We start from the raw sequence: 12,388 nt of genomic DNA on the forward strand, positions 1-12,388 counted from the left end.
TTGCGAGCACACCAAACTTCAATATGGTTGGTATGTTTGTTTCTGCTGGACATAGCTAGGATTGGATTTCCTATTTGCATTTTTATTTGCGTTCTGTTGTTTTAATGTGCCATAAAATCGATATGGGACTGCAAAAACTATCGGAGGGACACATGCTAAACAAATAGTTTTGTGTTGTTTATTTTTTGTGTCGATGGTGTAGTGTTTTTTATATCGTAGATATTTTGATATTTTTGTATCGTTATGGATCCACAGAACAATACTGCTCCAGCATTTTTTTTTTTTTTGCAAAAACTATTTCGAATCGAATAAATTATTCAATTCCAAATCACAAACCAGATTTATCGAACCGGACAATCCCACACGTCCCCGACATTTTAGTGCGTATCGGTGAGCTTGTCCCACCACATTAAATGGCCCCCTTGGGACCAATCACAAGACTCGGGTGTACTTTGAAAACCAGGAACTCGGCTTTATTGCCCCATCACACCGCGGGCAACCACGTCGTGAAATTTTATGACGCGTTACTTATTCATCGACATGACCGCCTCGATGGGCTCTTCTGGTCCGATGTCCTGCTCTTTTGGTCATTGGGGCCGGAGTCCATCCCGAAATCAACTGGGGCATTGATTCGAACGACTTTGTGTTGTTTGGTGTCCGAGCAGTACCACAGAGATGTGATGTTGTTCTGATGAAACATTTGAATTTGGGTTACGTCGAACCCCTGACTCAAGGCGGTTTCAAAAACACCCAAAAAGCAAAAACTGGAAATTTGGTTTATTGGACCTTTTTTTTTAAAAAAACTCCATAAATTCCAAATAAATATTTGAAATCATCGATTTTAGGTTACATTTTTTACCAGCAAACCCTAATAAAATATTACCCTTGAATTGTTTTTGGGGTGATTGCTATAAACTTGCTGCCCCACACATGAGGTTTAGGTTTATGTCGTCACATATTTTTCACCTAAATGGATGAACATAAATTGTAACCAGGTTCGAACAGGCCATTAAACACGGCAGTAACGTTTGTTAACAGGGACTTTGTGCTCAAAGACATGGTGTAATTCTGATAAAAGGTTCCCATGGAATGAACATATTTTGTCGTAGAAATCGGATATTTATTTCACCTACTCTGTGAAATTTTAGTAAAGCTCGTTTTACTTTAAATTTGAATATGAACCATTGACATTGTAACAAAAAAAAAATCATAGGTACTCACTTGTGTACGACTCGCCCGGCACGTACTTGTCCGGGTTGCCGGAGATGCGCAACCGGAATCGCCCATCGGCGGGGGATTTGCTCGCGCCGGACCCTTCCGGCGATCGGTCACATCGTACGGCCGACGCGGGGTGCAGCTGGCCGGCCAACACCACCAGCAACAGCAGGACCAGCGATGCGGTCTTCGTCGTCGTCGTTGTTATCGTTTTTATCGTTTCAGGCTTCATTGGTTGTTTCGACTTCTACTCGGCTGAGAACTACATCCGGTCCGGAACAGGGGTTTGGACCCACTTTGGGAACTTGTTTCGGGGGGTTCTGCAAAAGAAGTGGGCGAGAGAGAAATAAATTCGTCAATAAATAAAACATGGCTTTGTTGTTGTCTACAAATTTTCGGGGGGTAAAAAGCTGAACGACGGGGCGACAAATTGATGCCTGATGATTGATGGTGTCATTTTTCTTTCTTTCACCCCCCCCTCAGGGGGTTGGGTCGAAACCAAAAGGAATTCAATAAGTATCGAATTCCGTTCTTATATCGGAGTTTTTTATTCATGCATTTCGAGTCTTCAAGCATCGCCTCAGCAACAAAAAAAGAACCTGAATCCCAGTGGATGACAATGATTGGGAATGCTCCATTTCCATCCCTTTTTTCTACCGAAGCGACAGAGAAAAATCGGTTACGATCATCACATGGCTTTGTGAGCGGTAAATTTTCTTCGAAACCAACCGAAAACCAGGACCAAGATGACACAAGCTGAAAGAGAGCTTTCTTTGAACTTTTCGCATGTACGTCAATAGAGCGATTCTCTGCAAAATCAGTGATCGTTTTTTAATCAACTCTTCACAGATCGTTGTTTTCTTATAGCCAGAATCCGAAAGTATTAAATTTTTTGAAATACAATTTAAAAATAAAACAAACATGATAAAATTACAACACCTTGATCGATTCTTCAGAGACCTTCCCTTCAGCTTAAACGGATGTCTTTACCACTACTCCCTACCCTCCCTCCTCGTTGCGGAACACACAGGTCGTTCCGGGACAACAATACGGGTTGACAACGATGAATCGAGCAAAGGAAGAGATTACGTTTCTCCCACCTGAAACCTCCCGGGTGACAGCCGGCACCGCCACCGACCGACGGTTAGGCTCTCTTGTCTTTGTAGTCGATGTCATTCATCCCCGTACACCACACAGATTCAAGGAAATCCTTCGAGGTGGACCACAAGCTATAGAGAAGAGAAGCCACACCGTTCTCATACCGGTGCCACTTCCGATAGCTAGGCGTTGTCTTGTCTTCCCTGTCGGTTGTGTGATGCCTCTTTGGTACGCTGTCGAAATCAGTTTGGTGCACTAGAAGAGATACTAGTTGGGGCATTGGGGTGTAATATGACTTTATATAGTTTGTCCATATAATTTTCCATACAAATTTGGCAGCTGCCCCAGTGCCCATACAGAAATGATTTATGAAAATTCAAAACTCTGCATCTGTTGAAGGATTTTTTTGATCGATTTGGTGTCTTCGGCAAAGTTGTAGGTATGGATAAAGACTACACTGAAAAATAATGGTACACGGTTAATTTTTAGGTGATTTTTCATTTAACTTTTTGTCACTAAAACTAGTTTTGCAAAAAAAAACACAAAATTTTTTTTTTTTTATATGTTTTAGGGGACATCAAATACAAACTTTTCAGAAATTTCCAGGTTGTGCAAAACATCTTTGACCGAGTTAAGAATTGTATAATACTGATTTTTTTCAGAATCGAAATATTGGTCGCCGAAATTTTTCAACTTAATTTGTCGATGTAAAATCGAACTTGCAATCAAAAACTACTTTAGTGAAATTTTGATAAAGGGCACCGTTTTCAAGTTCAAGCCATTTTTTGGTAACTTTTTTTTTTAAATAGTCGCAGTTTTTCATTTTTAGGTTCACATGCTTGCACCTCTACATTCTACATTTTGCTTTTTGTTGGCATTGTTGATACGACCCAGAAAAATTCTAAATGTCACCCAAACAACTCACCATTTTTTAATGTCGGTATCTCAGCAACTAGTGATCCAATTTACAATGTTTAAATATGAAACATTCGTGAAATTTTCCGATCTTTTCAAAAACAATATGTACATGTAAAAAATCATAAAATTTCATATTACTGAAAATTTATTAAATCAACTTAAAAGATGATTTTCAATCACTCCTGAAAGTTTCATGAAGATATTTTATGATTCATGTAAGTTACAGACGATTTAAGCTAAAAAATTTGCCATGCGCAAAGCGAACTGTCAAACTTTGCTAGCTTTTTTCTCTGAACACCGAGTTGATTTACGTGTGCCACGTAAAGACTTGCAAGCCATATCCCGTGTGCATGACGGAGCCCGAATTGAAATTTAGCTTTTTTTTCAAATACAAAAATAAAAAACTTTCGATTTTTATATGAAAAACATAAAAATATTTTTATTTTTTTAAATAAACTTTTCGAAAATCGGCCTTCGTCATGCACACAGGACCGGCTTAACGAGTCTTCACCAAAATTTTGAGCCGATTTGGTCAATGCGGTGTTGAGATATCGGGGCACCCGTTTTTTTGAAAATGCTAACTTCATATAGCTGTATATCGGCAATGATACAACTAAATGTCTTCAAATTTATTTTGATTATATTGAAAATGTATGTTTTAATGTTTTGAAAACAGATTTTAAAAAAGTTTAAGTTTGTGCTCAAGCCAACCTCTCACATTGTTGCCGATTTACATGTATGTAACCCCTTAAATCAAAATTTCATCAACAACAACATTTCAATAGGTCGTAATATTGAATGATTGGCGCTTTTGAGATGTAAGTTTTGATTATTTTTTTCGATTTTTTGAAAGAATCAGTATTTATTACATAATTCATAACTCGGTCAAAGATTTTTTGCACAACCTGGATATTTCTGAAAAGTTTTCAGTTGGCATAACAGATATTTAAAAAGAAATTAATAATAGTGTTTTCGTGCAAATCAAAGTTATATTAAAAATCATAAAGTTTGTTTTTAAAGTGCATCATTTTTTTCAGTGTAGTCCTTATTCATACTTACAACTTTGCCGAAGACACTAAATCGATCAAAAAAATCCTTCAAAAGATACAGATTTTTGAATATTCATGCATCATTTTTGTATGGACAGCTGCCAAATTTGCATGGAAAATTATATGGAAAAGCTTATGATGCAAAATGACTTCTTCTGGCATACTGAAAGCACCATAAAAGTTTCCTCCGGATTAAAAAATAAAAAATTAAAGTTAAGGAAAAAGCACAATTTCGTAGAAAATAAACAAAACAAAAAAAAGAGAATTGTTCAGTTAACAGAATCTACATTCGAGGTACGTCAATTTTCTTCAAACCCAAGTTATTGTAATAAATCATAATCATGATTTTACTTTAAATTTTGTTGTTTGTTTTACCCCAAACACCCCTTCTCAAGTGCAAATGAAGATAGATGCACTGGTGATGCACTTTTCGACAAGACCATAATTCCTCGACATGGAGCAATTGTTTCTAGCTCTTTTGTACGAACACTGTCAGGCTGGTATCGTTATTAATATCAGGGATGATCGAAAGCAGGATGATTTAATTTTGCGGTAAAGTAAAATGATAAAGAGCTGGAAAATGCTAAATGATTTCAATTGGATTCAGATTTGTGACAGAGAAAAAATCGTGTAATTTCATTCTTTGCAGCTTGAAAATTTTTGACGAGCATGACATGGTTGACTGCCAAATGAGGTGCTACTCCGTTAGTGACAGATCAGCTGCAGTTATACACAGAAAAAAAAATCAATTTCCGAAATCGTGAATTATAATCATGACCCACGAAGGAATTTATTCATGAGTATGATGCATTTTCACTTTCAATGAACTCACGACTTTGAGAATTGACTTTTTTCCGTGTAAACTGAACCAAAAATGATCACTGTTTATTTTTGATTCATTGTTCTACCAGTGTGATAGCACTTCAGAAAACCCCCCAATAAATGCATAAATAAATAATAAATACAATCAAATACAGGTTAATCTCTTAAGGGGCTGCTCTACAGCATTTGGAAAAAGTGCCGTGAGGACCACTGATTTAACCCCTCAAGGTCCCTATTTTATTTGTCAATACCGGCGCCTTCTAAAACGCCTCGTGGCGCGGTGGTTAGAGGCTTCGGCTGCGATCCCTAAGTTGCTATGGGGCGCGGGTTCGATTCCCGCCTTATCCTTCTGGTCTTCTATTGGATGGGGAAGTAAAACGTCGGTCCATCTGCATAAAAGAGGTTTTGGGTGACTCACCACACATAACCTTCGGATGCCTAGAAATGAGCAGGAACTTGCAATAGTGACCAAAAAGACCCGGGGGTCGTTAAAGTGGATTGCTTTGCTTTTGCCTTCCCAAGAAGCCTGCAGTCATCAGACATGGAGTTTGTCGCTTCCTGACGACACCGCATGAGACGCTTGAATACACAGCATCTCATCCAAGCATCACGTGAAAGATATGCTTCTTTTTTATGTTAGTAGGATAAGGTATTGGGGTGTCGAAGCCTCCCGAGTTACGATTCTATGGGGAGGACTTTAACACTATAGTCCCGTCGCCAACCCTCCAAGCTACGATGCAATTTTTTTCACCGCGATTAACTCGAACTCAGCGTGCATTTCAATATACGATTATTTACAAAATAGTGAAGCAAAGGAAATTTGGACATTTTACGCAACATTTCATACATAAATACATTAAATTTAAAAACGCCGTGCCTACTGTTCAATGATGATGTAGCTTCTTGAAAACACCAGACAAGTATGGATTACAAAGGGAAACACAAAACAATCACGCGGTAACGCTGCTAATATTACTACATTAGACCACCACCACGAGCCTCCACTGCAAACCATGCACACAACTCACAACTCGCTGACCAATTAGACGAATACGAAATTGTTGTCAAACACGGGGATGAGAATCTCTTTATCTTTCTTTTTATATTTATTCAAATTTCTTTTCCATGTACATTCATTCAGTTAAAATATTATTGAGTGTCCAATCACAAACGATGACTTTTCACCTCAATTTTAAATACTAGCAACTTTCATTTATTCATGAAATATTGTAGCTTTCGCTATTCAGTGATTTCAAATGTAGGAGGTCCTACATGTACAAAAGGGAAAAGGGATACCTTAAAACTAACTTATAAACTATATAAAGAGCGGATCAATGCAGCTGAAGACTGCAATGATTTTTGTCGAAATGCATCAATTATCTTATTGGACATAACATCCAAAGTGTCAACTTCGGCTAATTGATGAAGTTCACTGGTGCTGAACCAGGGAGGAAGTTTCAGAATCATTTTCAGAATTTTGTTCTGAATCCTCTGAAGTTTTTTCTTCCTGGTTAAGCAACAGCTTGTCCAAATCGGCACAGCATAAAGCATGGCAGGTCTGAAAATTTGTTTATAAATTAACAGTTTATTCTTGAGACAAAGTCTAGAATTCCTGTTTATAAGTGGATACAAACATTTAATATATTTGTTACATTTAACCTGAATACTTTCAATGTGATCCTTGTAAGTAAGGTTTTTGTCAAAAGCAAGTCCAAGATATTTCACTTGATCCTCCCACTTTAAATTTACCTCATTCATCTTTATAATGTGATGACTTTTGGTTTAAGAAAATCAGCCCTTGGTTTGTGAGGGAAAATAATAAGTTGAGTTTTGCAGCATTTGGAGTAATTTTCCATTCTTTCAAATAAGAATTGAAAATATCCAAGCTTTTTTGTAATCTTCTTGTGATGACACGAAGGCTTCTGCCTTTGGCGGAGATGCTTGTGTCATCAGCAAAAAGTGATTTCTGACATCCTGGGGGCAAATCAGGCAAGTCAGAAGTAAAAATATTGTATAAAATTGGACCCAAAATGCTTCCTTGAGGGACACCAGCACGTACAGGCAGACATGCATCCGCTCTAACTTCTCTTTTAGAAGAAATTGTTTGGCATTTCACGTAGAAGATACCCAGCATGTTGTGCCAGTGATTAGAATACGCTAATTACGCTTGTCTTCAAGGCTCCCGAAGACCCTAAGAGATTATTTTGAAACCCAACTGAGATATAGGTTAAGAACTCTTAATTGCACTCAAAGAGCTTTTAAGAAGTTCTTCTTGAGAGCTTAAGAGAACATTTACATGAAAATATAGCTAAAATCGGGTTTACCAATGAACCAATGTTTTCTACACATTATTCAAGTCAAAAACAAGAGATTTTTACCTAGCAACAAGCATAACATTACTTTAAACGAAAATGCCATCTAGAACAAGCTGAGTGCCTTTTGTAAGAGCTCATAGTGCCGATGCATGTCTGCGTACAGCTACTGTTGAGACAGGCGGGAAGGTGCTACTCCGGGCACCGTTTTCGTGAGCAGGGCGAAATAAAATTCTTTTATTTCCCACATGCTACAAAACTGTAATTTATTATTACTCTTCTCATTGAAAAGTGCCAGCGACAAAATTGGGCGAAAAGTTCATCGCCCGGAGATCGCGAGTTGGCGCGAGCGAATGAACACCGCGAAAAAAGATTCGGGGGTGCATTGGGGTTAAATGATTATTTCGTTATTCGATTTAATTAGAAAATAATTATTTTTTCGTAAATATCGCTACTTTGATGCGATGTAATTAATTTTACAGTAAATTAGGCATTGTTACATCAAATTTGACCTTTCAAACGCACTAGAATGGCCAAATTTTAAAACAACAATGTTTGCCAATTTGACCATTTTACCCCAATTCCCTTGTAGAACAAAAGAAAAGTTCATCCGCGGACTGTCAGCAGCGCGCTGTTTTGTTTGCTAGATCAACATTTGGAAATGTCGAACGTTGAAGGAAATCGCTCAAAAATGGAAATTAACCGATTTCAAATGTTTTGGCCGCAAATGAAAGTTTAGGGTGGCTAATTTTTATTCCGATCTGTAAAACTTGCTCTGGCGAGGGTTCTGGGCACTGCGGCAATCGATTTTAACGGCGGGTTGCTTCCGGTTGCATTTGATTTGCGGAGAAGGTTTTTCAATCCATCAGGGGCTTATTGGGGGCAACAGTTTCGGTAATCCGGAACTTCTGGTAAGTTTAATATTTGCAGTGTTTAGCATGAAAAACAAACATAGACTAACTACTTTTTTCGAAAAATCATAACTCCTCGACATTTTAACCGATTTCAATTGTCTTATACGCAAATGAAAGGTGATAAGTTAGCCTTTCAAAGAAAAATAGTAAAAAGTTTCAAAAATCTAGCCTAACATATGAAAATGGCGTATGAAACTTTAAAATGCCGTTTTGACAGTGTCTGGACCAAAGAGCCTATGTCTGGAAATATTTTTATCGGATTCCACGGACATTTTTACATAACATACTGAAAAATGGGAGGAGTTCATTAACAGGATTCCAAGATATGATTTTTTGAAAATAAAATCCGTGTTTTTTTACGCGCCGCGCGCAAAAACCGGAGAATGCCGAAATTGGCAAAAAATCAACTTTTTCACTAAAACTGCGATAACTTTAAAATTTCAACGATGACATGTCTGGGTACCAAAAGTTGCGTCTTTTAATTAAAACAATTTTGATCCCCAAACAGGTCATCGCTGAAATTTTAAAGTTATCGCAGTTTTAGTGAAAAAGTTGATTTTTTGCCAATTTCGGCATTCTCCGGTTTTTGCGCGCGGAGCGTCAAAAACACGGATTTTATTTTCAAAAATCATATCTCGAATCCTGTTAGGACCATCCATATACCACGTGGACAATTTAGGGGAGGGAGGTATGGCGATTGTCCATGCTCCAAACAAAAAAGTTTTTTTTTGTATGGTCAATTGTTCACGAGGGGGAGGGGGGGTTTGGGTTTTCCAAAAAAAGTGTCCACGTAGTTTGTGGATGGTCCCAATTTTTGGTTTGTTACGTAAAAATGTCCGGGAAATCCGCTAAAAATATTTCCAGACATAAGCTCTTTGGTTCAGACACCGTCAAAACGGCATTTTAAAGTTTCATACGCCCTTTTCATATGTTAGGCTAGATTTTTGAAACTTCTACTATTTTTCTTATCACCAGCTTATCACCTTTCATTTGCGTATAAGAAAATTGAAATCGGTTAAAATGACGAGGAGTTATGATTTTTCGAAAAAAATGGTTTTTGCGAAAATCGACGAAAATTTCCATTTTTCAGACCACCGGCGCAGGTCACCCCAATGGCCAAACAAAAAAATACGGGTCGAATTATTTCGGCCAGGGAACCCTCAGAAAAATTTTGAGCCCGATCCGAGCACTTTTGTTTTTTCCATGCTGTTTTCGTGGGGAATTGCTGCATATAGACCTCCATTGATCACGCATGATCTCAGGGGGTACCGGAAAACAAACCCCGTAATGGCGGACAATAGGGTCCTAAAGCCCTAAGTCAATTGTTATGTTCAACGGTAAAAAAACAGATTAAAAACCATCTCTGATCACTTTTTTCATTTAAATGCAAAAAATAGGACAGGACTGTTGCCCCCCGAATAAGCCCCTGGTGGATTGAAAAACCTTCTCCGCAAATTAAATGCAACCGGAAGCAACCCGCCGTTAAAATCGATTGCTGCAGTGCCCAGAACCCTCGCCAGAACAAGTTTTACAGATCGGAATCAAAAATTAGCCACCCTTACCTTTCATTTGCGGCCAAAACATTTAAAATCGGTTAATTTCCATTTATTGAGCGATTTCCTTTAACGTTCGACATTTCCAAATGTTGATCTAGCAAACAAAACAGCGTGCTGCTGACAGTTCGCGGATGAACTTTTCTTTTGTTCTGCAAGGGGAATTGGGGGTAAAATGGTCAAATTGGCAAACATTGTTGTTTTAAAATTTGGCCATTCTAGTGCGATTGAAAGGTCAAATTTGATATAACAATGCCTAATTTACTGTAAAAATTAATTACATCGCATCAAAGTAGCGATATGTACGAAAAAATAATTATTTTCTAATTAAACCGAATAACGAAATAATCATTTAACCCCAATGCACCCCCGAATCTTTTTTCGCGGTGTTCATTCGCTCGCGCCAACTCGCGATCTCCGGGCGATGAACTTTTCGCCCAATTTTGTCGCTGGCACTTTTCAATGAGAAGAGTAATAAATAAATGAATTACAATCAGAACGTTCACAATTTAACAATAAACTTACAATTATGGTGTCTTTTCGCAGCTGACCTGTCCAGCTGCGCCCGTGCTCCCGCTTGCTCAGATTGTTTTGATTCTTCTAATCGTTTGCCAAGCGACAGCACGGGCACCAGTCAAACAAAACAAACACTAACACTGACGTAGAACGAGGGGACTGCTTCGGCCGTATTTGGGACGTGCTCCGTCGCAACAGGTACAGTCATCCCACATATTCGGAACGGTTTCCAGATCGGCCAATGTTCAAAAAATCATAGCACATCGATAATTGAACTTAATGATTCGCTTTTACCTTCATTTGAAAGCTTTTCTTGCGATCTTTCGAATGCTGAATCGAACATCTGCAAATTTTAACTTTTATATGAAGTTTTTGAAGAATTACTTTGACCCTTGAAATCCACAAATTCGGAACACTTTTTTCTTACGAATGTAAACAAACTTTGGATCTCTCCAGGAGTACATATTTGTTACCAAATAATGACTTCACACTCTGAAACCAATGAAACTCAAGCTTAGTGATTTTTTATACATGGTTTGATAACTTTTTTGTGAAAATATCAGTTAAATTCAGGAGTTCCACAATTGTGGGAGGCACAATAACATCCCACAATTATGAAACAGGCCATTTGGAGGCAGTGTTTTGGTGCTCTGGACAAAATAGTCTTGGAATGAAGTTTTTTGTTCAAAAAGTACTACTTTTACTAGTGAAATAGCAAGATAATGTCCAAATGAAGGTTCTAAAAATAGTAAGGTCAACAGAAAAGCTGCATTTGGCATGCTATTGACAAATTATCATAAAAGTGTTCCGAATTTGTGGGTGTTCCAAATATGTGGGATGACTGTAGTTGATCGGATTCGCTGTTCTGATAACATACCTGCAGAGTTCGATCCGTCAAATAATTTTGAATAATTTTCACGATATAAACCGGAAAATTAAACCTTTTAAATTTCGCAATCAAACCTTTATGCCAAACACTGTCAAATGCTTTTTCTATGTCTAGAAGAGCAGCGCCAGTAGAATAGCCCTCAGATTTGTTGCTTCGAAATAAATTCGAAACTCTCAACAACTGATGAGTAGTTTAATGCCCAAGGCGAAATCCAAACTGTGCGTCATCGTTCTATTAAGAATTATTCTTTCGAATAATTTACTAATAGATGAAAGCAATCTAATGGGCCGATAGCTCGAAGCTTCAGCAGGATTTTTGTATGGGAATCTCTTACGAACTCTCAAGTGATGAGTAACTGAGTATACGAGAATTCTAAAAATCTTTGTCTTTTATTATGTAATGCTAAAATTGGGATTAAGATGTACAGATTTCCTAAAATCTAAAAATTGCTACTGTGTTTTAAATGAATTAGTCGTTCCGGAGAAATGATTTTTGAAAACTTTTTTTTCTAGAAAATTGTCAAAAAACGCAATTTATTCTCCACCCTAAGTCGGTAATGGTCACCCTAATCACAAAAAATACGGATCTTATTATTTTACCCAAAGAATTCCCATACCAAATTTGAGACAAATCGGAGCACTTTTTATATGGATTCTGCTAATTCAACTTGGAAACGCAAAATCCTTAAACAGTCTTCTTGATTTTATTTGGCGGAGTTTGGTAAGTTTTTCGCTTAAGGGCATCTCCAGCGCTGGGGTGCAAATCAAATTTGCACCCGGCTCATGAATTTCGAGATCAAATTTGCCACCTTGAAAAAACTCCGTCATCCCCACCGCTAGGGTAGCAAATTTGCCACCGAAACAAGGCCACCGCGGGGGGCAAATGTGGGTTTTTAGCATATTGTGCTCTCGTTTACCTTCAAAATCAATAATTATGTGTTGATTCATGCCTAGAAATGCTAAAAGTTCATTAAACTTTTTAATCCTATTGAAAATTTCAAAGAATTTTATTTTTCGAAAATGTCGAAAGTTAAACAATTTGCTACCCGATTTGATTCCCACCAAATTTGCCCTCGAGTTTGCCCCCGAGTCTCCCACCGCGC

At 37.8% G+C, this 12,388-nt stretch overlaps 1 protein-coding gene across 3 annotated transcripts in view; it reads right to left on the reverse strand.

The window, feature by feature from the left end:
• LOC6040972 (spondin-1) overlaps positions 1 to 12,388 on the reverse strand; it is a 76,824-nt gene that overhangs the window by 16,245 nt on the left and 48,191 nt on the right. For all 3 annotated transcript variants that reach the window (XM_038252259.1, XM_038252261.1, XM_038252260.1), the window contains exon 3: positions 1,222 to 1,535. In XM_038252259.1, coding sequence (XP_038108187.1) covers positions 1,222 to 1,447 — 226 coding nt within the window. In that variant the 5' untranslated portion in view covers positions 1,448 to 1,535. The remainder of the gene's footprint in view (positions 1 to 1,221; positions 1,536 to 12,388) is intronic.

Source organism: Culex quinquefasciatus, chromosome 2 (assembly GCF_015732765.1).
Source record: "Culex quinquefasciatus strain JHB chromosome 2, VPISU_Cqui_1.0_pri_paternal, whole genome shotgun sequence".
Taxonomy (NCBI): domain Eukaryota; kingdom Metazoa; phylum Arthropoda; class Insecta; order Diptera; family Culicidae; genus Culex; species Culex quinquefasciatus.